Source organism: Liolophura sinensis, chromosome 2, assembly GCF_032854445.1.
Source record: "Liolophura sinensis isolate JHLJ2023 chromosome 2, CUHK_Ljap_v2, whole genome shotgun sequence".
Lineage (NCBI taxonomy): Eukaryota > Metazoa > Mollusca > Polyplacophora > Chitonida > Chitonidae > Liolophura > Liolophura sinensis.
In genome coordinates, this window is record NC_088296.1 from 13,864,471 (window position 1) to 13,890,758 (window position 26,288).

At 41.0% G+C, this 26,288-nt stretch overlaps 1 protein-coding gene and 1 long non-coding RNA gene across 2 annotated transcripts; one reads left to right on the forward strand and one right to left on the reverse strand.

Moving 5' to 3' along the window:
* Positions 1-454: 454 nt before the first annotated feature.
* On the reverse strand, positions 455-9,485 carry LOC135463007 (uncharacterized). Its single transcript, XM_064740328.1, has 5 exons — positions 9,353-9,485; positions 5,566-5,940; positions 4,697-4,858; positions 3,325-3,423; positions 455-2,329 (listed from the first exon to the last, which is right to left on the reverse strand). The coding sequence occupies exons 1-5, from the start codon at positions 9,438-9,440 to the stop codon at positions 1,227-1,229; spliced, it is 1,827 nt and encodes a 608-aa protein (XP_064596398.1). The 5' UTR covers positions 9,441-9,485; the 3' UTR covers positions 455-1,226.
* Positions 9,486-10,704: 1,219 nt separating this feature from the next.
* On the forward strand, positions 10,705-22,663 carry LOC135462916 (uncharacterized). The gene is made up of 5 exons (XR_010443504.1): positions 10,705-10,777; positions 11,403-11,763; positions 12,360-12,493; positions 19,643-19,735; positions 20,686-22,663. It is a non-coding gene; the product is annotated as an uncharacterized LOC135462916 (long non-coding RNA).
* Positions 22,664-26,288: the final 3,625 nt, after the last annotated feature.

A 26,288-nucleotide genomic window follows, 5' to 3' on the forward strand; every position in this document is an offset into this window, starting at 1 on the left:
TACGCCGTTCTGAACAATTCTCTTCAGTGAGAGCTGGATTCGATCAATTCAAAAAGAGTGAGTGCTTGGGTTTAACGTCGTACTTTTTTTTTAGTCATACGACGACGAAGGAATACTTAGCGTGTATGTAATGTGCCTCCATGTTGCAGGACGGATTTCCACTGCTCTTTTATCTAGTGCTGCTTCACTGAGACACCTTACCGAAGGCAAGTAAGCCGTCCCGCTCGAGCCAGTATACTGATACGGATAAACCAGGTGAAAGATTTCCTTCACAGAATCTTCAGTTCAAGAATAGGTTCAACTTTTCTTTTCATTTACTCTAACGAGGATGTAACTTAACAACTACCAAAACTCGAACCTAGTGAAACAAGTAATTAGTGTATCAACACGGCAACAGTTATGAATTTATTCAATTCAGTATTTATTTATCCTTTTTCATAACGCCAAGGTTCATTGGGAACATCGTAACGTACATGACCGGGATCCATAAGCCTGCAGCCAAATGTTCCTGTGCACGGCGTTAAATGCTACCCATGTATGAAGTAAATAAGTAAATACATTTTTATCTACAAGTAACAGTCATTATACAATTCGAAAATATAGAATCAAGTCATAGACAAAGAAACAAATATTCATCTTAGCTCTCTCTTAACAACGATGAATGTGAACCTGTCGCAAGGCATCGATTATAAGTATTACATTGGTTATACTGGAGATTTCTGGCAAAAATCGATCAGCGCAAATCCAAGCAAACTTTTAGCAATATTTCAGAATGCAACGAACGTCTTAGAGCATTAAGAGTAAAACAAGAGCTGTGACGACAGTGTGGTACGTAACCAAGAATACAGCCTCGTCAGCTTACTTTAGTTATTCTGTCATTTTAACTGTTTATGTAAAAGCTTAAATGTTAAATCTAAATGATTATTTCTCACAAAATATCAGTCTCGTCTCTGCACGTGTTACACTTCAAAGCCGGTTTGAAAAATATTATGCGGGTTGCTTTATACAACTGGTCAAACTTTTAACATGTTAAACAATTTTAACAACTATTTTAATATTATAAATAGTTCAGGTGCCGATCTGATATTTTATGAAAGACAATAATTTGAACTATTCTCGGTAAATGGAGAAAACGTGATTTGATCAGCGAATAAAACACATTTTCTGCCCAAAATCCCGATATAGCATCATTAAATAAATTCATTTTATCACTCTATATAAGAAGATTAACAGGAACTTAGAGGATACACGCAAATACTGTTTTCATGAGCCACGTAAAGTGATTGGTAATGTACCTTGAGTGACAATATAGCTCCGCTCTCAGTCCTAGTAGGTATCAGTCGCTCAAATCTGAAATTGGACGAAAACACCAGTATGTTCTCAGACTTCGGGCCTGATGCATAAATTTTGTCATCAAGCCCTATAGCCAGTTTGTCACGGCCTTTGATTTCGTGTTTCACACCCCTGGATAAGAATGTTTTCAAGGAAGCTACAAAATCTCCGTTTTCTTCGAAAACCAGCACATCGTTTTTAACAGGATCAGCTACGATGAGTTGACCGGAAGAACTCTGAACGATGCACGTGGGGTTGTTCAACACGTGTTCGCCAAACGTTGCGTTTTGGACAAACCTTCGCTTGTCCACCGTTCCTTTTACAACTGTAGCTGGGTTGATCGTCGTCAAGTACACCCATTCTTCATCACCACTTGTTAGAACCCAAGTAACTGTAAATTTTGGATCCAGTCGAATTTTATAAATTTTTGGATTAGGTGAATTTATACGTGAAATCCGACTGATGCTTTTTGAGTAGGGGTCGTTAGGCTGCTGTGACGTACTCTTTGTGGTGGATATTAGTAAATCATTTTCATACTTTTCAACACTCAGTAATTCGTCTTTTCCTTCGCAAACGCGTGTGTACATATTTTCTTCAGAAAGTTCTGATATGTCCATTCTGAACACTGACTTTAACGTCGTCACGTAGATTTCTTTGTATGACATGGCCGCCATGCCAGTGACACTCTCCCCAATGGGATTTTTAATTACTGTCACTTCTGGTTCTGGATATTCCCCCTCAATGGATGCCTGTGGTACCAGAGATGTTTCTTCTTCTAACGATGTGCTTCCATTATTTCCAGTTAACTCAACCGTGGCGTATGGCGAATCTGCCACAGCGTCGTGTAATACATCGGATAATGCCGCATGTTCCACACCCTGCGTTGCTGATTTCGTCCTACACAGTATATTTGACGGTAAACATAACCACAGAACAGCTAAAAGCAGGAAGAGAATTCCTGATATCCCAGTGGCAAGCCCAATCACACGGTAGCGGTCTGAAAGATGTACGCACAAAATATGAACGTCTACAGTCCTGACAATATGGGGAGTGAAACCATGGCAACGACGTTATGGTGATAGTTGGAAAATGTTGAAATCCGACTTCTTTCCAGTTTAACTCAGTTAAGGTTTTTATATCATAACTGTTCATGTAAGAGCTTAAATTGTGGCAAATTAGAACCCATAGCACCATGGACTAAGCAGAATTGGGTAAAAATGCCGTGATATTAAATTCATTTTAGTCGACGTCACCGGTGTTAAGATCCTCAAATTTTCATCACAATATACCCATATACTTTCATTATAAGAGATTGCAGGTCTTCACATACTCATCCCAACACACATTCAAAATAATAAACACAATAAAAAAAAAAGTTCCGATCGTTCAATGAGTTTGCACTGGATTTATCCTCGAAACAGCGTCTATACAGAATTAATCATGAGCCAGCAAAGCCAGTAACTTTATACAGTCGAACAAATCTAACAGAGGCAGAGATTACATGAAAAGTCGCAGTTGATGTTGGATGTGTCTTATTGGAAATTACAAATTCCTCAATCCGAATTAATCCCGATGATGACAAAAAAATTCTTTATGTAGGGCTTCCAAAGGTCTGTATGGTTGCAAATCCTTAGAGATGGATCCGCCTTGATTTGGATTTAATACACACTTTTTATTTTATATAATACACCGTAGGTGGGAAGGTCTGCCAGCAACGTGCGGATGGTCGTGTGTTTCCCCCTTGTTCTGCCCGGTTTCCTCCCACCATAATGCTGGCCGCCGTCGTATAAGTGAAATAATCTTGAGTACGGCGTAAAACACCAATCGAATCAATAAATAAATATATAATACATTTTGTACACGAACTCCCTTATTTACAAGTACATGTAATAAACAGCAATGTGTTACTTTCCAGACATAGGTCCCCAGCCATAAAAAACGCCTATGACGTAGGCAAATAGATATCTAATAGCTGCGTGTATTTGTACTTACTGACGACTTCCGGTGATACACTGTACAGAGCAATAGCTGTACATACAGTTCCGGTGAAGGCGAGACATGAGGCAACGACAGCCACAACAGGGTTTGACACTAAGAAATGAAAGATCAAAAGTAATGGTAACCTATATCTTAATATCAGTGTTTGTAATAAACAGAATAACAATATTGTTGTTGAAACACATTTTGTTTCAGGAATCATGGTATATACAAAAATTTGGTATGTATAATGTAATTAAGGAAAATAAGTGTATATGTAGGGAGTACTGTATTCTAAAGATTCTTTTTCAAAGTATGCTCTTAGTGCAAAGTAAACACTGCTGACTTTCTGCAAGGGAGTTATGCATTGTATGCAGTGGTTACTGTTATCATGTATTTATATCTCCAAGAAGTAAAAGTGTAGATGTGATCACAAGCTGTGACGTATGTGCATAAGAAAAATCTTCCCATCAATAAAAACAACAACACAAAATAATTATACATGTAATGAAAGACGTACAGTATTGAGAGTAAAACCAGAGCAGCGCCGACAGTGAAATACGGAACCTTTACCTTGTCAGTTTACCTCAGCCAGGTTTTCATTCTAACTGTTCATGTAAATGCATGAATAGTAGATATTTACACGCCTCCTGGCACCATGGCTTCAGCAGAATTAGGTACAAAAAATGCAGTGATGTCAATTGCAATTTATTAGACGACACTGGTGTAAAAATACTCAAAATGCTGTATAGTAATGCTATTTTACATACAATCACATTATAACAAAGCAAAAGGACAAACGCTGTCCTCCCATATAAGTTTCCAACGCGGTTAAATCCATTCAGGAGCGATCCGTGGTTCACTGGATAAACGTGCTGTTCTTTCACTAGTTAGATTTGCATGCCTGTATGCTTGGGATTTAACGTCGTACCCAACAATTTCGAAGACACCAGATATGACAACCCATCCAGTCATATTATACTGACACCGAACAAACCAGACGTGTTTCCTTGCGCTATCCTCCAATGCTGAGGGCCAAGCGAAGCAGCAGCATGTCGTGCGGACGCTCTAACCGTTAGGTTCCAGGATCGGTCCAGAGATTTGTACATTTCCCTCCCCACCAAATTTGAGAAAACATTTAGTCAACGACGTGTGAAGGTTTGCGTACTCCGACATTCACTGATGACCACTCTCCTTCCACAACCATAATGTATACTATATGTGTACATTACACATGAGAAATCCCGTAAGTAACTAGCCAAACGTGGGTGGTTTTATTCCGGATTTCAGCCACACTTGTACCAGCTGACATCGTCTAAGTGAAAAATTATGGAGTGAGGCGGTAAACAACAATTATTTAAAAAAAATTTAATAAATTCATCCATACCTAACACAAACACCTGTTTGGGGGTCATCCTTTGTAAGCTGTCACGTGTTTCCTTGCAGACATGAAACCCTTTTTTGCCAAGCACGAAAGAACATGCCACCGGAAGTATCCAGAAAAGAGCTATTACGAAGACCATCATTACCCCTTTACCATACTCTGAGTCTGAAAAAGGACAGGTAGAAAGAACTATTGCTTCACTATTTATGTTAATTAAATTGATTTATTCACATATTTACTGGTTTCCATGGTAATAAAACGTAACGTTTTCTCTACTTTGTATTAAGCCCATGATATGCCTTAATAACAAAGAGGGGTTTTTTGTTTCCTTTTTCTTTTTCCTTAAACATTAAACATTTTACAATCACTATTTACGTAGCGTTTCATGCATACTTGAATGTTGAAGTCACTCCGATTTGCATTTCATCTCACTTTTTGAAATTCGGGAGAATTGACGAGAAAAGTATAATCGGGCATTGTAGTGGCATTAGAATAACAACAATGAAGTTAAGGCATCACAACGTAAATATGGCCGGTTTCACAATATGGCCGGTTTCACAAGCTTGAATCTACATGCCTGAATCAAGCTTGAATCTGCATTAATGATCCCAGCATGTGGATCAAAAGTTTGTGAAACCTTTTGCATTTATGCGGTGGTGACTCGATTTCATTTTTATTATTCTAAAACTATTGCAACTATGTCTCAGTATATAATACAAGAATCGCTAATATGTCCGGAAACAACAAGAAAATTAGTTTAGAAAGCTTTAGTAGTTTCTTTGCTGTAAGTTTAAATACTGAGTATTTAGACCTTCTTCGTGTAAGAGTTACATTCCACATGAATTAAAACATGAACAAAAATGTGACCACACCTGAGCTAGTCCAGGGGCTCAGAGGTTCCTTTGATACCTCCAGGGTGACTGTGGTTTTTACTTGACTGGGTTCTTCCGTTTCAGCTTCAATCTCACACGAATAGTTGCCGGAATCCAACAACATCGGTCTTAGAAGAACCAAGGCTCCTCGGTTTCCTCGGGCCACGCGGTTGACAAACTCCCCGTATGACGTCAGAAGGTTGTTGATGTCACACCGCATGATTAGCTTTCTCCCTCCCACTTTTTCGTGGTACCACGTGATCTGCGGTGTTTGGTAAGACGATGTGGAGAAGTTACATGGTAAGGTAACTGCGGTGTCGTTAACTTTGGCAAGGACAGGTTTTCGGTGATGTTGAACTGATACAGCATCTGAAACTGATAGAGGAAATAATTCTACGTACTGTTTGTATGTATGCACGTATATGCCTGTTTGTTCTCGAGCTACTAATACTTCGCTTCCCCGCTGTATATGAGAAGGTCTCGCCACAACCTGCGGATGGTCGTAGGTTTGCGGCGTAAAACACTAATCAAATCAAATCAATCTAGCATACTGCTGGACGCCGGCTTATGTGTAAATTATTCCTGAGTATGACAAATAAACTCGAATTAAATAAATAAATGAATAAATAAATAAATAAATAAATAAATAAATAAATAGCATGCATACTCCGACAATATCACGATTTTGTCTTCTCCCTGTAGGCTTATTGCAGACGACAAACATCTCACTTAAGTTAGTCACAATATGTATTTATTTATCCGATTGATAATTAACGCCACACTTATAACATTTTTGCTTATACGACGATCATAAACCAACCACCTTTAGCAAGTTTCTGATGAGCTTTCCAACATGTGACGCACGTCGCAATGCACACAGTACTGGTGGATTACACCGACACAGTCCGCAAACGGTCATATGAGCGTCGTTAATCGCATTAACCATTATCACCAGGGTTACAGTGATGCAATGTACAATTCCCTGCCCTAGGCCGGGATATAACCTGTATCACGGGTGTCCTTGCGATTGAATGAAAAATAGCCACTCGGTCACGTCCACCTCCACCAGGGACACATAACACTAAGTGCAGTCTATGGGCTTATGGCTTACGCGCCACTTGATGCGGGCATACTTTTCGCGCTGCCTCGCGGTTGTGCCAAGAAGACACCAAACATGACATCACAGTAAGCTCAATGCAAAGAATTGTTTGAACGCTGGGTAACAGTACTAGAACCGTTTCTCTTCTTTGCACACGGCTACCTTCACAGAAGTTTTGTTAAGACCGTTATCTGAGGCCATATTAGTTAATTTATGATGTCAATATTTGCCAGTAGAGTGTGTATTTATTCTCGTAGGAGTGAGTGAGTGCTTGGGGTTTAACGTCGTTCTCAACAATTTTTCAGTCATATGACGACGAATATTCTCGTAGGAAGTTTTAAACTTATGTTTATCTGTTTCATAAACGAGAGATGCTGTTGTTGTTGTATCGGCCTTCCTACATATTTGGGACAATTATAAGTATTTGTCAGCAATTTAGTGATAATAATGCAAAAATTACGAAATTCTATGTCATTGCCTTATCTGGAAAACCGTTATCTTCTATTTTCGTTCTTGTTTCACACTGTAGAATGACATTTATTGTCATCTATTCAACCTCGAAAGCAGAAATTTGTGTTGCCGCCATTTTTGTAATTTATGGTAATTAGGGTCTCTATAGAACCCGCACTTATAGACTTTTAGAAATCGGACCAGGATTTTCCCACCACAGTTTGAAAAGGAATTTATCATTTATTACCCTTGTGTGGAAATTGGTTATACTTTTTAGTAATATGGATAAAAAAACAGCCTCAAGAAGTCGGAAATACAGTGTCAAAAATCTGGGAATCTTTCCCAGTCCCAAAATTCTGGGACCATCCAATCTCACGAAGCCTGAGAATCCAACTCCAGTCACGTGCAAGTGGAAATTATCTGAGATATCAAAAGTGGACAACAGATACTATATACCAGAATATATCAACTGAACTTTGGTACCATAATTTAAGACAAGATCCTCAAGAGACTTTCTGTGCCATGTTTTTTGTTTAATTGGGACTCTGCCGCATACAACGCTCAACCGTTTGGTAGTTGTGTCAACTGTTAGTTTCTTCCTCGTCATGATAAACATTTGTCGTCTGATTCACTGAAAATCTACTGTTGGAGAACTTTCATTTCGTATAAGAATCTCAAATCTCATATACAAGTCATACTGGATAACAACCCCACTTCAGGATATGTTATAAAATCGAAGCCAACTAGTAGCGGTGTGTCCAAGTTCAGGGGAGAGAATGGTTTATTCATTCAAAAAGCTTCGCTCGGCACGTTAAATATCAAACAGGAATAAAATGAGTGAATGGTACCTGTATATTTGAGGAGAAGACATCATAAGAAACGAAAGTACATAAGACAAATACAGTAATTGAACCGCTACCGCAGTATAAATTGAACATTCATCACGTGTGTAAAAGTTTGTTAGTAGTTTGCCAAATGTCGGTAGTTTAACATAGAAGTTCCGGAATCTTTCACCCACAAAAACGACTGCCATCGGACGAGTGAAAAATTATTGAACATTAATCAAATTAATAAATAATATATCGGCTACAACGTTAAACCAAAATAAATAAATAAATTACCAAAGAAATCAGAAAATAAATAAAATAAACGCCGATGCAAGAAAGACACTGTATGTAAAAAAAGCCAGGATAAAAACACAAATTTCATAATTTTATACAGATTTGAACGGGGACAAATTTAAAGTGGTTAAGCACTTTCAGAGAACTTATTTCAATAGAAGGAGAACGTCTGTGCCTTCATCCTTTATGAAAACAGTTATCGATTTTATTATTTATTTAGTGGTATTTTTGCCAGCCACGTAAGGCGAGTGTGACATCGAGGACAACACGGGCACTTGCCCTATATATACTCCCAGTATATGTGCAGACAGTGTAGCTCGCATAACGTACATGTATAGCCTACAATCTATGGGTAACACTTGTGTGGTAACGCCGAAGCCTGTCCTACATTTATTTGTTATAATTTCCACGAACAGACCTACATAAAAACTGTTGAATATACTTTAATTTCACGAAATGAAAACAGGTTTAAGCAGAACTGACAGGAGATATGACTTCATCGTTCACTAAGGTTAACCTCGTTGTATAGGCAAAGTTGAATTGTAGTGTTAGTGGCATATCTGGACTCGGTGCGTTTCAATAACTGTCTCAACCTATACAAAGAGTATTCTGATACCGCGTCCCTTATTTGTTCCACATGATTTCACAGCTGTGTGTATATTGAATCAAGTCTCATTCACGAAGCTAGTCTTACAGTTTACTGCTTTTAACCCCCGCAATGTCAAGAAACAGCGCAATTTTAGTCATGTGGTTACCATTTAAAGACAGCCATGACATGAGACCGAGAATTATTGGTGCTTTGCCGGCTGGCTCGATACACAAGCGCATGTCTTGAATTAACCATTAACCAGGTTAAGCAAAGTCACCTTAACTAAAATCAACACAAATCTAACATAAAGCACCACAAACATCACAAGACTACAAATTAACAATCACAGACACCACATTCACCACACTATCTCAACTAGCCAAAGGCGCAGTACCAATGTCACAAAAACACAGCACAAAAACTTCCGCGAAAATCGCATTAGTTTCTGTTTCAGGCGTCGAAACCGAAAATATAAACACTTACAGCTATCTGCATACGACTATCATAAGTTTACATTGTGATACTTACTGCGAACAATTCCACAGCACAGAGCCATCCAGATCACGTGGCGATGAAAATTAAGTATATGTTTGATAATGATTAAGTCCTCCATCATTCCCCTACCTTTACAATCTCACACATACACGTACATTTATCCCCCTAAACTTAAACAGTTTTACAAAGCCGATATTGATCAGCTAGGATGCCTACTTGCCATGCGCCAGTTTCAACACACGGACTCCTGCAAAACCCCTCCAAATTTCGTACTGTCTCGTGCTTTGTGCAACTAGGTGCTTGATTTGCCTTCGCTGTGAACAGTTCTGGCTGAGCTGATAAGATAATACTGCCCTATATTCATCATACATCTTCACCTCTCACTCGAAAAATATTTATGATATTCAACAATATCCTCTATTTACTGTTCTCAACAACGCTTTATTTATATTATGGAGAAATAAAATGGTGGGATGTCGAATACAATTCTGTTATATATTGACGCCAGAGAGGACGAATAAACCAGACAAAGCCTATTTAAATCGACAATTTATCTGGCAAATATCCTGTTTAAACGTCGTACTTTTCATTTAACACTTTCCACTAAGAACAACATGTGATGTCACACGCAGATGTCCATACGCTATCAGTAGAAGAAGAATTACCCTGTGTAAACAGCTCAGCTATTTAGCGGGGAATCTAGAAACTCTCTGTTCAAGATCGGATTTCAAGGTGCGTCTCGTGTGTCCTAACGACTGAAAGAATAAAAGGTAGGCCTACTGCCCGAACCCTTCCTTGTAAAATTGATAGATTTTCGAGCGCATCACGAATAGAAAGCAACCGAATTATTAAAATTTAAATGCCCATTGAAAAAGTTGGATCAGTGTGTTATGTGGGATATAGTATCATTTTGTAAATACAGCAGATGCACGTTATGCAAAGTCCACCCAGCCCACCCCCTCCCTCCCGGGGTCGTAATTAGGGCAGAATCATGCAAAGATCACCCACCCCACCCTTCGCTCCCAGGGATCGTAATTAGGGCGGAGACTTGCAGCCCAGAAGTCCACCCATCCCACCCCGTCGCTCCCCAAAGCCCAGTGTCCAGCTTTGTGTTTACTCATACTTCATGCAGGAGTATTTTCTTTATTATAAAGTATGCGAAACAATATTCCTACAACAGTTTTATTGATGAATACTGATCAATACTCATTACATTAAAATAATAATAAGGCCAATGCTAAGCAAGCAAATAGTGCGTGATACAGGTTCTAAAGGTCAAACCTTCTGAACCTCCTGCTGTGATGTAACGCGACAACACAAAACGACCCATGAGCTGTGAGGAGTACGCATGTATAAGTGTACTGTGAGCGTTAACATTAAAAAAAAACATGGCGTCCCACAGGAATGAACTGGTGCAGGAGTTGTGGCTAGCAATACTCCTTCTTATCGTTGTCGACAGTAAGTTGTCCAAATCTTAGTCTACAAGTGGCACTTGTAAATAGCAGTTGTAATTAGCTATGAAGTAGTCTAGAGTATCTATGCCAACTGCTTATAGACAGTGATTGTCTTATTTTTATGCATTTTGAATGAGGGGGCCTACGTGGCTCAGGTGGTTAGCGCGCTAGCGCAGCCTAATGACCCAGGAGCCTATCACTAATGCGGTCGCTGTGAGTTAAAATTCAGCTCATGCTGGCTTCCTTTCCGGCCGTACGTGGGAAGGTCTTCCAGCAACCTGCGGATGGTCGTGGGTTTTCCCGAGGCCGGCCCCCGTTTCTTCCCACCATAATGCTGGCTGCCGTCGTATAAGTAAAATATTCTTGAGTACGGTGTAAAACACCACTCAAATAGCTAAATAAATAAAATGCATTTTAAATGATGAGATCGAGTAGCCTGTGTGTATTATGTGGCACATGACTTATATGACAACACAAATGCATTTAACTAGGTTGAAAAGAATCCTTAAAAAAACAAAGATAAATCGAACTATTTTATACTCAAACAGTGTGTACTGCTTTTCACCTTGTTTAATAACTTATTTTCGTACTGGGGGGTTTTCAGACGCTATGTATGCAACCTTTTTCAGTTTCAGAGGAAATTTCCGTTACACTCGTTAATCAGCCAATTAGAGCCAAGGATTCCGACGTGATGGTCGAGTTACCATGTGACTTCAAGATGACAACGTACGAGACTCCACAAATCACGTGGTTCCAAGAGAAAGTTGGACAGAGGATACAAATCATGCAGTATGACATTCACAACCGCTTATCTTCTTATGGCGAGTTTTAAAAACCGTGTTGCCCGGGGAGACCGAGGATCTCTGGTTCTGTTCCAGCCAAGGTCAGAAGATTCGGGTAACTACACGTGCGAGGTCGAAGTGGACAACGAAACCCCCAGCTGGGTAAAAAGCACGATCACCCTACAAATATCAGATTCTAGCCTAACAGGTAATGTACACATTTTACTGCCGTTCCAAATGTAACATATAGTTTTTGCGCGTAATAATTTGTGTTTTAGTCTGAATAGAAAGGTAATATGTACAACTAGTGTAGATATTTTGGTAAACTTTGTTAACTACATGTTTATAAAGTTATTAACTTTAAAGCCACCTGACTGAAACTCGCATTTATTACTGTATGTTTAGATGGAGAGTATATACGTAAGGTACGTAGTCATTAATCAAAAATTACAAGCCATCACTGTTTGTAAGTTCGAAAGGTTTACTCTCTAACACAATCTACTGTTACGACCTGTGAGTATAAAAAAGTGCTGTCGCAATTTCAATAGTGTTACGGGTCGTTTTACACCAAACACCAAAGGAGAACATAACTGATGATTTTTTAGTTTTCGGTAATTAGGGTTATTGGTTATACACAGCCATGTTTAAGTTGAAGAATCGACTCAACGCGGCGGCATAAAGAGAAAGTCACTCCGCTGTCGTAACGTCGTAACTCGAAAACCTTGAATTGTGGAGTGAAGCATCTGAACAAAATTTGTACGTGAAAATTTAAATCCTTTTGACTCTTCCAATTTTTACTTTCAGACAGAGTTACTGCCCTTTGCGGTTTGTCATGATTTCCCTGTACTGGCTTGTCTCGGTGGTGTGTGCATTTCTTACCGGCAGAGATCCCAAGAGCCTCTTTCGGAATGCTTGTACAAAACAACAGACAACATGTGGTATGTTTAACAGTTTGGTGATGATAGATTAGATCAAATATGGATTAGGGTGTTATAAATTATTCCTGTACGTGTAGTACACGTACTGCTAGTTTCACTACATGTATATGTTTGAAGTTATATATTTAATTGGCGCTCTCTCCCGTTCTCAGTAACATTCCGTTGGTATGGATAGTGGTGTTTTCATTTGTGCTGGTACGCTTGGATTAGCATTAATTTAGTACTGTTGGTAGTATTAGCTGTAGTGGCGGTGGAAGTAATAGAATTCTTTAGCAAATTAGTTTTTACGAAGCTTTTGACAGAGGCAAACACTACGAATATCGGTCAAATCGCTCTGATGATATTCTACATCGACTGGTCAAAATTCAGCGTACGTTTGCCACATGTGAAAGGGAAAATATTTCCTAAAAAAAAAAAAAACTTTAGATATTGACAATTCTTAGTACCATGTTGCTTATGATCTACGTGTTTTCTGCATCAGTTGTTATGTACAAATGTAGATTCAAACCTTCTTAATGAATGCAGAAGCAAAAGTAAAACATCATCCAATGAATTCTGAACACGTCTTTTATTTCAGGGCTAGCCGCAGCATTACAGTCCGATTTTCTTTATACGGTACACATAGACACACTATTTTGTACACTGACAATGACGACGACGACGGCGGTTCAAGAAATTTCTTGGCAGTATTCAGGCTTCTACAAGAAGTTGGTTAATGAGAAACTTTTAACCACCGTTTAGTCTCTGATGCGTAATTCTTGCATTTTTTTTTCTCGTCAACCCCCCCCCCCCCCCCCCCCCACACACACACACACCCACCCCACCCCCTGGGTTTGGGTGACTCTAAAACCTTAACTCAAACACAAAAACCTAACCGATAACATGGTCGACATATATCATTTTGAACTCAACATACCGGCCCCTTAAATGTGAAGCATAATGTCGGCGAAACATTTAAACTTAGATACTAATACACAATACACAAGTAACAGAAGTATGAATAGTTAAAATGTCTATTCGGAACTGAAACCCTTCCTATTAACATTTCTCCAATTTGCAAAGGGGAAAATGTCACACATATGCCTGTTCAAGCAGACATAGCTTATGAACCGGTCTTCTCAACCGACCTCCTCTGGACATTAACTCAATGAATCTGACAAGCCGTCACTTCCGGGAAAGGTTTTCTGAATCCTTCCAAGTGGGCCACTCTCTCCTATGGGTGTTCTCGTCCATAATGAGAACAATATCACCCTGACATAAATTCTGTTTAGGTTTCAACCATTTCTGACGAATCTGCAACGATGGTAAATATTTGCGTACCCAGCGCTTCCAAAAACAGTCTGCCGGGAACTGTACGTGCTTCCATTTCTTTAGATATGAATCCTCCTTGCGAAATATTCCAGGGGTCATTTCAAGACCCGCTCGTAACAAAAGCAGATGGTTTGGGGTTAAGGTTCATCATCTTTGGGATTGTCCGATTGCGTTGTAATGGGTCTGCTGTTCATAATGGCCTCTATTTCACATAGGAGTGTACTGAGACTTTCATCATCCAAAAACTGTCCGGTTAGCATGGAATTCATCACCTTCCTCACAGTCCTAATTTGTCCGGTCCCAAATTCCACCCATATGGGAGGCCGTCGGTGGGCTGAACTGCCATTCTATTTCCGTTTGTCTCATGTAGGAGTTTATCTTCTGATGATTCCAAGCTTGGATAGCCAAATTCAGCTCCCTTTCGCCGCCTGTAAAATTCGACCCATTGTTGGATCTTATCGTTTCTGCTCTCGAACCTTCTGAGGGCATTGATAAAGCAATCTGTATTCATCGAATCAAGCTTCTCAATATGCATTGCCCTTGTTGTTAAACAAGTAAATAGACAAACATATCTCTTCACCTGAACCCGGCCCCGTTTTACCTCAAAGGGGTCAAAACAGTCAACTCCGGTGTAAGTGAAAGGCGGCTTGCCAGGAGTGACTCTTTCCACAGGTAAGTCTGCCATTCTTTGAGCGCCATGTGGCCCTTGTCTGCGCTTGCAATGGACACACCGATGAAGAACGCTTTTTATAGCTGATCGAGCTCCAACAATCCAAAATTTCTGACGTATGTAGGACAAGACGTGACCCAAAAATTCATGATAGTACCTTACTATTAGTGTCACAACATGGTTGTCCTTTGGAAGAATCATTTGATGTCGAGCTTGTGGGTTGATTGGAGCCGCTCTTAAACCTCCTCTTACGCACAAGATACCATCAGAGTTTATCATAGTCTGTATCAAGTCTGTATATGGAACTCTTCCGACTCTCAGGCTAGTTTCCACATTTGATGAGTTTGTCTTACTCATCCTTGAAATGAGTTCTTTGAAGAAACGTCACAATTTCCATCTCAGCTTGACGAATCTCTGCTACTGTCAAAGGCGTTTTGCTAATCTTGGAATCTTCTCCTCTGGCTTTAGCTCTTAGGCACCTTTTTAGCCGTAAGATCCAAGCCTCGCATGACTTCAATTTGTACCAGGAGGAAAATTTCTCAAGCAGTCTGGTACAGACAGTTGTACTACATTCCGTAATGTTTACTTTGCCGTCTTTCTTAACCTTTACATCACTATTTAACACGTTGGGTATATCTGGGGTAGTCCGTAGCACAACCATACTGTCCGTCCAGAACGTCATGACGTCAATCTTAATTCTCAGCTCTCTGCGCAGCGATTGGCTCAATTTTACTGAAAGATCCGCAGCTGAAAGCTCCAACCTTGGGATTGTAAGCTGCTTGATTGGAGTCAGCCTAGATTTTCCCATGAGAAAGGCACAATGAATCCTGCCCTTCGAGTTCACCAACCTCATGTATGCCACAGCGCCGTAGCCGACTACGGAGGCATCAGTAAACAAGTGGAATTGGCATTCTTTAACATCACCAAAATCTACTGGAAAGTAGCATCTTCTTACTTTAAATTTCTCCACTTTTATTAGTCCTTTGCTTCCACGAACGCCATTTTGCTGCATTGCTTGGTTCAATGGGCTCATCCCATCCTTTCCTCAGTCTGCATCATCTTGAAAGAGGAATTTCGCCTGTAATGTGACTGGGCATACGAAACCAAATGGGTCGTACACAGAGCTAATGATGCTCATGAGGCTTCGTCGGGTGCATGGTTTCTGTGTACTGTGTATCCCAACGAGCTCCTAGAGCTCTTTCCAAAGGGAGGCTGCTACTGTTGAGATCTATTCCCGAAACTGCTTTCGCCCGTAGATCAACTGGGATCGACTCCAGCACTTTTCTGCTATTGCTTATCCAATTGGTAAGTTTGAAGCCACCTCTCCGGAGCAGTTCATTTAAGTCTTGAACCAGGTCGATGGCTTCCTTTTGCGTGGGTACTGATTGCAAGCAGTCATCAACGTAAAAATTCTCGAATACGGTCTGTATTGCATTTTCCGGAAAGTCTTCCTTATTGTCCAGAGCTGTACGTCTGACTGCAAAACTTGCACAACTTGGGCTCCAGACTCCCCCAAACATCCGGTAAATCTCTGGCTCTTGAGACACGTCACCACCAGGCCACCACAAAAACCGCAGTGCACCTCTGTCCTCCGGTGCGACCTTAACTTGATGAAACATACTCTCTATATCACCCATCAAAGCAATATTTTCCTGACGAAACCTCAGGAGTACACTAATTAGTTTATTAGTTAGGTCAGGGCCTTGTTATACAGCGTCATTCAAACTGATTTCATTTAACTTCGCTGAACAGTCAAAAACTATTCGCAGTTTATCAGGTTTACTTTCACTGGTTATCTTCTAGTGACATCTCCGGAACGCCTGTTTCATATATATCTAATTTCCAAAACTTTTCGACCTGCCTTTGTAGTTCTTGGTCAACCTGCACAAAATTGGAAATGGCTGTTCCGCATAACCCTCTGTTTAACGGGCCATTCAGTGTCCAGCCAAATGCTGTCCTGGTAGCATAGGGTTGACTTGCTTCTCTTCTCCTGACTTCAATAGGAGCTAACACCATTGGATTATCTTGGCCAATTAAAAGTGTAACATGCGTCTTGTCAGCAGATGGTAGATGTAATCCTTGTAGGTGTGGCCACTTGTCCACATCTTCTTGTGATACAGTGCTGTCCTCTAGCAGCTAAGGAACTACAAATACGTGGGGAAGGTGCATCAATTGTCTGCCTTTAACGTCACTAATATCCAAAGAAACAAGCGTTGTATCCGATTTGCTATTTTCAGATGAAAGCGTGGTAAGTGAGAGTGTTGTCTTTGAACCTTTTAGGCTAAGTTGATCAGCTAACGCCTGTGAGCAGAACGTATGTGTGCTACCGCTCTTTAGTAGCGCCTTTGTTATAATACTGCTCCGGTGATCGTTTGTCTTCACCAAAACAGGAACAATATGCACCGCTGTCCTTGTCGTTCCAATACCAGCGACGCCAAACATTGAATTACTGGCAGCAGCGCATTGACTGTCATTCACATTATTTGAACTCTGGGTTTCTCTGTTGTCCACCAATGTGTCACTTAGTAGGTTATTTTGGCGTCTGCCACCCATGTGTAATAATCGCGAATGTTTCTTGTCACAACCACTGATATTGCACATACTAGACTTCGTGCATGCATAGGACATATGCTGGGGTGAAAAACAATTAAAGCATAATCTGTTTGTTTTCACAAACTCAAATCACTTTTCAACACTCAGCTGTTTGAAATTGACACAAACAAAGATGGCGTGGTCTCCCGAGTAGTATCTACAAGGTGGATATCTACTTGACTGTGTTTGAGGCTGAATGTCTGCTGCTGATTTGGTATCATTATTCGCTTGCACAATAAAGCTGTTATTCAGCTTTATATCAAGGGGAACACTACAGGAATTACTTTTGTAACTGAATCTCTGTGACTTGTCTTTGAAGTTCCCCCTTGATAGTAATGGTGCCAAAAACTGGGTCATTGGCTTCTTCAGCGGCCATGTCAATGAAATCTACAAGCTGATTTATGTCAGGATAACAATCATTCCTCCTCAAATGTTTGACGGCATCTGTGCGCCATCTACTTTGCAAGTATGGAGGTAATTTGTTAACCATTTTACTTGATTATCTACCTCGTTCAATCGCCCCATTGCTGTCAATTTCACAACGCAACTACGTACTTTATCGGCATATCTTCGTAGAGCTGTGTTGTCACCATATTTCAGACAGAGACCTTCAGTAACCTTTGAAATCCATGCTTTAGATATTACAAACTGGTTATCCAAACGACTTAACAGCAATCTTCTGGCCTCAGCATAACCTTGTTCTGGTTCCATTACAGAACAACATTCGATTACTTTTAGGGCCTTATCGGTGCAATACTGGAAAAGGCGATTAATCTTTACACTGTCATTCATTCCAGTGCCCTCCAAACTGTTCTCAAAGGCTGGAATGAATAACCAAAACTTGAATGGGTCTCCATCAGATTTCATAAGCTTCGTCCTGGGAAGCTGATTAACATTTAGCATTTGTTTCTGCAGGGTAAGAACTTGATCATTCACATGTCCTTGACTTATTCCGTCACTTGTGGCACTGATTTGCTGTCTTGTTATTACTGCTTCTCGGTGTGGTATGCCAGCATTATTTTGAGACTCTTGAGGATTACCTGCAGCTCTTTTACCAGACCTATAATCTGTTGAATCATTCCGAACATCACTGTCAAAGTCACCCGACTGATCTTTGGCCTCTGTCTGTGACATATCTCTTTGTGGTGTCTGACCCAAAAGCTTCGTCAGAGCGGCTACCCCTACTGACGGGAGATAACGCTATTGGCCTTTTACGAGCCGTGTCACAGCTAAATTCCGCCAACACCTGCTCTTCGGTTTCAGCCGCTGCTATTTCTGTTTCTAAAGTCATCATTTCATTTAAATGTTCAAACTCTATTTGTTTACGTCCTAACTCTTGGTGCTTTCTCAGTTCTTCAGCACACACCATTAATGCAGCCCTTTTAGGAGCCACCTTTGTTCTTGAGCTTATTGTGGAAGGAACCTTACTGTCAACTTGGCTAGCTGGATCATCACATTTAATGTCTGTATCGCCATTCAAAGACTTTAGACGAGTATCTCTATCTTTTCACATTGCTACATCAGATTTAAGCCTCAGATGCCTTTCATTCACTTCCTGAAAAAATTCATGAGATTTCTGTGACTCATTCACATTTTCCTTAACAATTGTGTTGTATTGTTCTTGTTCCTCCATAAATTTACGAAAAGCATGCTCTAACATCGTCATTTTCTCATCTATTTCCGACACAGGTACGCCCTTTAGCATTAGTTCTCTTATTTCCTCACTTTGTCTTGTTAATGATGACCTCCTCTCTCGAAGGCGTCTTACTTTCTCAGACACTATCCCGTCCTCATCAAACATTGTATGAAATTGCTCTTTAGTTCTTGACATCATATCTAATTTATCTCTCAGGAAATTTCTTGAACTTCTTTGTAGAAGAAAATGTAAAACATAATCCAATGAATTCTAAACATGTCTTTTATTTCAGGGCATAGCCGCAGCATAACAGTCTGATTTTCTTTATACGGTACACATAGACACACTATTTTGTACACTGACAATGACGAAGACAACGACGATGACTACGACGACGACGGTTCAAGAAATATCTTGGCAGTATTCAGGCTTCCACAAGGAGTTGGTTAATGAGAAACTTTTAACCACCGTTTGGTCTCTGATGCGTAATTCTTGCATTTTTTTCTCGTCACAACAACCCCCCCCCCCCCGGGTTTGGGTGACTCTAAAACCTTAACTTAAACACAAAAACCTAACCCATAACATGGTCGACATGGATTATATCATTTTGAACTTAACAATGAAGACTAGGTGAAAATCTGATGTAGCTGGTATGTACGTGTCAAATGTGGATTTTCGTCGTAGCAATAATATGAACATCGCCCTCACCGAACAGCGCGTAGGCTGATGGCTGTATCAGAAAATGAGTTTATACTGTAAACCTTCGGATTTCCGGCCAATCGTCTATTCCGATGATTCAGCCATTTCCGACGCTTGGCCACTGATAGCCTCATTCCAACATCAGTTCTCGATGAATAATGGATGGGGAGGACTACGTTGCACAGTCGTTAGCATTCTTGTCGAACAGCAGTTTTTTTGTTTTGGTTTTTTCATATTTCAGTTTTCATCTGTCTGGTGATTATATGCGCCATGGGTCTGACACTCGCAGGGGCCATATTTGCAGCTAGCGCCTTTCATACCTCGCTCAGTTATAGTAAGTATCGTGTTAATGTGAGGGTCAAGTCCGACAATCGTATGAAAGATTTAAACCATGAATAAAATACGTCGATAATCTTTAGACCCAATTCCAAAACAATGTATAACATGTCCCTGTGTAGTTTACATTTATTTCAATGATTTTCTCGGTGTATCCAAGAATTAGCACTAACTCAATTATATTTCACTTGTCTGACGGCGGTCAGCCTTACAGGTGGAGAAAATCGAAGTGCCCCGACTATACCACCGACATCCGCCAGGTACCTGACAATCCTTCCGTCTTAAAGGTACCGCCGTAGCAGCTAGAAAACAGATTTAAATACACCATCTTATTGATTGACTGTCTAAGCGTCTAAATTATTTGAAAGTTATTAAACTTTGACCAAGGATTACACTGACTAGAGGCCGGAATTCACCGGTTACGTGTGACTATTTGTCAACAATCATAATGTCGTCGCTGCTCTGGTGTTATTCTCTATGCTAGCCTCTATATCTAGTCTTTCATATTAGATTAGACCAGCTACTTGGATGACGAGGTCTTAAGCTATTATTTTTCATTCCAACAACTGAGACATGCAGACTGTGGTAGTGGATATACACAGAGCTGAGCGTATGCCTTGTAAACAGTTCGTCCGGAATTCAGTCAGTAACCTTAGAACTACCTCTCTTGGCACCCAGCGTCAGAGTGCTGATCGGCCAATGTCAGTATAATGTGACTGGGTGGAGTGTCATGTCTGGTGTCATGAAGTATCACTGAGACAGTATTATAAATATGTCGGCATTGAACCCGATCTAAAACAGCGAGACACCGTCGTGATATGACCAGATTAATGTTTAAAGCAAAGATAAACACGAATCAGTGAAATAAATCTCACTTTTTAATGGACTATAATTGGATATAATAGTTAGACTGAGATAGCTATATAGCTATATGTACCCTGGCAACAGATTACATCTTGGCAGCGTCGCTTGGAACTGGAATCCCAGGAAGCCTGATGTTTCTTGCGGTAGCCTTCATGTGGCCATGCTTTCCAGAGAACTGGTGGTGTAAGAAAAAATACCGTGAAATATTTGACAATTGCACATCTTCTGCAACGCCTGGTTCGGAGGTTAGGTTCTCCAAGACAGAAGTACAACCGGAAGAGAGGGCACCTCTGTACCGAACAACAAATATCACGCATATTTCTAAAGAGAATACAAAAGTGACTTCGGTACAAAACCCCGATGGAGATAATATCACAGGCATGACCTCTTTGTCGTACAAAAATGTTTACGTTACAACAACGTCTTCTTTGTATAACATAAACGTAGATGAAGAAGACGAAAAAGCACAGTTTAAGCTTGTTTCTGACAGAGAAGAACAATTGCTGTCGCTTGGAAATTTCAAAGATGGCTTGTTGGTATGCGCACGGCAAAAAAACTGACAAGGAACAAAACACGAGCTATTTTATACATTGTAGCCCAGAGAATAAACTATCTAAGATTTTTCTCAACGTGAAGTCTACCATATTGTGGTGTCAGGCAGATCGAGCTAACAGACATGTGTACACAGCATTTTCAGATCCTGACCATGTGGTGAAATTAGACTGGGAGAAAAAAAATGGACCTGTCATGTGGAAAAATGTCTTGAAGAAACCCGTGTGTATAGTTCGGAACTCGCGTGGGCAGTTAATTGTGGCAGATGCTGTCAAAAATGACCTCTTCGTATTTGACGAAACTGATGACTTTTTGTCAACTATGAAAGTCTCTGTGCCTAGGGAACATGAACACAAGCTAAACGGGTGTAACAGGCTGGCTGTAGCGCCTGACGACACAGTCTTTGCCTCCAGTCCGTTTTGTGACGACGTGCTTGTCTTTGCTCCGGACTTTCGTTTCCGTACTCTGCTGCGTGGAGACGCTTTTGCCAGCGGCGGAATATCCTGTCTTCTCGCAGACAGCCATTCGTTATACGTCGCTGATGGTGACTGCATTCACGTTGTGTCCCTTACACAAATAAACTTCTAGACCTTGGTCTATGTCAATACCGATAAGTTAAAGATGTTTTGGCTGTCACTGGCAACAAGAGCAACCAATGGCAAACCGGAAAAATGTGAGTGTAACTGCTTTGCACAGTGTAGTGTTAATGCTTTGCACAGTGTGGTGTGTTATGTGAACAACTGCCGTTACCTTCTAAATTTAGCTTGCCACTGTTTACATATGCTGAGTTCAGGCCCTGCTGTCTGCCTCTGCCTTAGAGTATTCCAGAATACGAATTTTCTTAGTCTAGAAAATTCCACCAGTCTATATAAGACCTATGAAAGCAGGTCAACGGAGGAGAAAGGAGAATTATTGAGAGTTTTGGATGCTTTCGCTGTGTGTTACTTTTTAGTAGGCCTTTTGTGCTGAATTTTGGTGTCTTTATAGCCTCTGGCTTTGTTCTATCATATCTTCACCGAGCACTTGTTCAGTTTGAACTTGTATATTTGATTTGTGCTCCTGTGTACACAGTACTTATTAGTACTCGGACCCTGTCTGTGGAATTTTGTGTATATTTCGTCATACACTCAGTTATACTGTGGATTTTCCCTCTTGTGAATATTGCCTCTGTCCATTTTTAAGCATTGTGGAGTATATACGTCCGTTTGGACTTGACAATGTTGTACATGTAAGTACTTTATTATTTGTATAGATACTGCTATCCTTCCTTGTTAAACTTAAGTACTTTAGTATTTGCCTAAATCTTGTCATCTGTTGTTGTTTAACCTAATAAATTGTTGAAAAATAAAATCTGCTGGTTTTGGTTACTTTTTTGTGCGGCTAAACTGTCGTGAATTTCGAACAAGCCATCTCTTTATAATACAGACAGTTTGGGTCGTAACAAGTGCTACTGATTTGCACAGTGTAGTGTTAATGCTTTGCACAGTGTAGTGTAACTGCTTTGCACAGTGTAGTGTTACGGCAGATCGGAGTTACGGCAGAACGGAATTTGCACAGTGTAGTGTTACGGCAGAACGGAGTCTACGCAGTGTAGTGTAACACCAGAATGGAGTTTGCACAATGTAGGTGTTACGGCAGAGTGGAGTTTGCAAGTTCGTTTTACAGGACTGGGAAGTAAAATGTATAAAGGAAGGATAAAAAATGGTAGTCTGAGCAAAAGAAAAGTACGCCGACTCAACAATCAAATACAAACCTGACTGTAGAGAAGGGACAAATCAGGGGTGGGAGAGCGGGGGGGGGGGGGGAGGGCAGATAAAAAGGGTTTATATTCAGAACGGGAATAACGGGAATGCCGCCAGCCCACAAGAAGTATCGGGGCCTCCGTGGCTCAGTCGGTTAGCGCGCTAGCGCAGCGTAATGACCCAGAAGCCTCTCACCAATGCGGTCGCTGTGAGTCCAAGACCAGCTCATGCTGCCTTCCTCTACGGCCGTACGTGGGAAGGTCTGCCAGCAACTTATACGACGGCGGCCAGCATTATGGTGGGTGGAAACCGGGCACAGCCAGGGGGAAACCCACGACCATCCGCAGGTTGCTTGGCAGACCTTCCCACTTACGGCCGGAGAGGAAGCCAGCATGAGCTGGACTTGAATCCACAGCGACCGCATTGGTGAGAGGCTCCTGGGTCATTACGCTGCGCTAGCGCGCTAACCGACTGAGCCACGGAGGCCCCCATTAACATGACACTGGGCCATTAGGTAAGTGCGTGGTTTACGTGTACGCATGGTGAAGATTTATTTTGGAATCAACACATGTCCAAACAAAGAAAAATTATTCTCTGTTTTAAATTATCCATTAATTTAAAAAAACGAGAGAAAATGGAAATCAGCTATGGGCTCATATATTCGCTAACCGATGTACGGGACAAACACAGCTGATTATGTATGTGGCATTAATTTAATAAACAGCAATGTGTCAAAGAGTTTTCGTAAACAAAAGACCAGGTTATTTTTTGTTAAAGTGCTACTTCAATCCCATGAGAGGCCGAGCGGAATATTAAATGAATCTGAGGGATACCCTATTAGTACCACGGTTCAAAACAATGTACGACGAGTGTAACTCTTACTTAACCCTGTAAGTGAAGAACCCTCAAAAAGAAAAATCATGGCTGTTTCCGTACAATTTTACGTAAAATACCAGGCAGATATGAGCCTAGTTAAGTAGTTCTGCCGAAATGACGTCTTGTGCGATTGAGTGCTCGCTAGCCTGGGATTTAACGTCGTACTTAACAATTTTTCAGTCGTATGACGACGAGGAGTCCTTAGAGTGCATTTAATGTGCCTCTTGCTGCAAGATGACTTTTACGGCACTTTGATCTAATCCTGCTTCACTGAGACGACTTACCGAAAGCAAGTAAGGCGCCTTCCCCGAAACATACTGATACGGGTCAACCAGTCTTTGCACCATCCCCTTCATGCTGAACGCTAAGCGACGAAGTTATAAATTATGTACTTTCCTCACTTGACCTCACCCCTACTTCTTATCCTTTGTGCACATCGTCATTCCAGCGTATATGTATACTTCCCCGGCGTGTAAAGCACAGTGGAACTCGTTAAGCGATAATATTTAAGTTCAGGATGTCATTCTATAAAACAAAACAATTGTCGCAAAGTTCATGATGTCATTCTATAAAACAAAACAATTTTCGCAAAGTTCATGATGTCATTCTATAAAACAAAACAATTGTCGCAAGTTCATGATGTCACTCTGTAAAACAAAACGATTATCGCATATTCCAAGGAGAGTAGAAGGACACAGACCCCCATTACAACTTCCGTTTTTCGGTACGATTGTAGTTCTGTGAATTTTAGGGTATAAAGTCTTTTTTTGCTCCCAGGCATCCATTTTTGGTGCACAGGTGCATGCTTGGTATTAAAATGCTGGAAACTGTCTAAACTTTGAGGAGGTATTTATTGAGGTATTTATTGATGAAAGTTTGAAATTCTGGGTGAGAGGACACAAGGTGTGAGGTAGTGATAAGGCTGCGAGTGACGTCCCCTTGGCGTTGCTAGGCACGCCTCCCAGCTGCCGGCATGGAAAGATCCAGATTTTGACGGTCAACCTATGTCAAGATTTGTATGGCTTGTTTCTCCCAGGCTGGGGCAGGTATGCACCAAAGCTTATTGGCCACTGAATGTTTGGGACTGAGCTACAGCGCTAGACGTTAACATTGTCGCTTATGGAAAATTAATGGGGGTCCGAGGCCTGTACTGACGAAGCCACCAAAATGTGAAAAATTTCACTATGGGCTTAGATTTCGCAGCAGCCTGATAATTTCTGGTGGGTATGTCTGTGATGTGTTTTGCATTGATTGAGCCGTTTTATAGATTCTTGGGGCTATTTATTTTCTGAAAATATCCATTTTGATGAAAAATCGGTAAAATGCTGTTCAGTGTGGGGTAGCATGTGTATAGGCATCCTGAAATGAACAACATGCAACGTTCCAGTATTCCTACGCTTGAAATGAAGACGTTCAGAGCAAAAATTGTTGCAAAAATTGAAAGTTTCAGTGTTTATAGCAAAAACGGAGCCTGTCGAGTGTGGACTGGACTATTGACGAGGGATGGCCGATATGGCCTTGCCTCCTACCCCGTCCTACCCCGATGTGTGACCCGTCACACATCGATGGAAGAAGAAACATATCAGTAGACTTGTTTATATGGCCAGACAGGGGCTGTCACATTTAGATCCCAAGCTTGATTGTTCACACGTGTGCCACAATACACGCTGTGTAAATGTGGACCACATAAGCTTGGAACCGTATGGTGTTAACAATAACAGGCACCGCTGCTGCAACGTAGGGCGCTGTCTCGGTCATGGGCAGTATGCAAGGTGCATGCTGCATTTAAGACTGAGCAGGTTGGTTTCTCCTCATTAAAAATAATAAATAACAGATGTGTTTCAGGTTTTGCTCAATTTCTGTTATCATTTTTTAATTTCTTTCATAAGCGACAACAGCACTGACAAATTATATACAAAACTGGCGGTTACAAATATCTAGCGTTCGTGTGATCTGTTGGGGTGTTGTCCAGTTTTCCCTTGGCATAGTCAGTTTTCTCTTCTGGGTTTGAAAGCCTGTACTCAGTGTGCCCTCGGGAGTTTTCTGGCTGTACTGCGGAGTGATCTCCCCTTAAATGTCTGTTGCTTCTTATAAACCTTGTGGTACCGGTTCACCCTTTCAATCTGTTGTACTGTTTTCTCGCTCCTAGGTGAAATAATGGCGCCGACAGCTTGGAGTTTGGCAGTCGTGGACTTGTCCTGGCCATTGCTAAGTCTGTGGATTGTGGACGCCGCCCTTCCCTCCATATTTCTGCTGTAGTTTACATTCTTGGGCAAGGAGACCCTGGGTGATCTGTTGACAGCTTCGCACTTTTGAGTGCTGGTGTTCATCCGGAGACTGGCGACGGCTGTCTCGCTCAACTTCATGTGCAGTACTTCGGTCAATAGTTTCCTGTCGTTGTCATCCATGTTGACAGGGCAGAGTTTACTGGTGGTTAAAAACAGGGACCTCTCCCACCAGCTGCTGGTTTCTCCTCCGGAGCAAACCACGCTGTTCCTGCGGCATTTGGAACAGTCC

Bases quoted from the DNA above. Each gene is read 5' to 3' on its own strand.
- LOC135463007 (XM_064740328.1), bottom strand. From the start codon at position 9,440: ATGATGGAGGACTTAATCATTATCAAACATATACTTAATTTTCATCGC. The intron at 4,859-5,565 runs GTGTGGTCACAT...GTCCTTTTTCAG, and splicing joins GAGCCCCTGGACTAGCTCAG to ACTCAGAGTATGGTAAAGGG. The intron at 3,424-4,696 runs GTATGGATGAAT...TTCATTTCTTAG, and splicing joins CAAACAGGTGTTTGTGTTAG to TGTCAAACCCTGTTGTGGCT.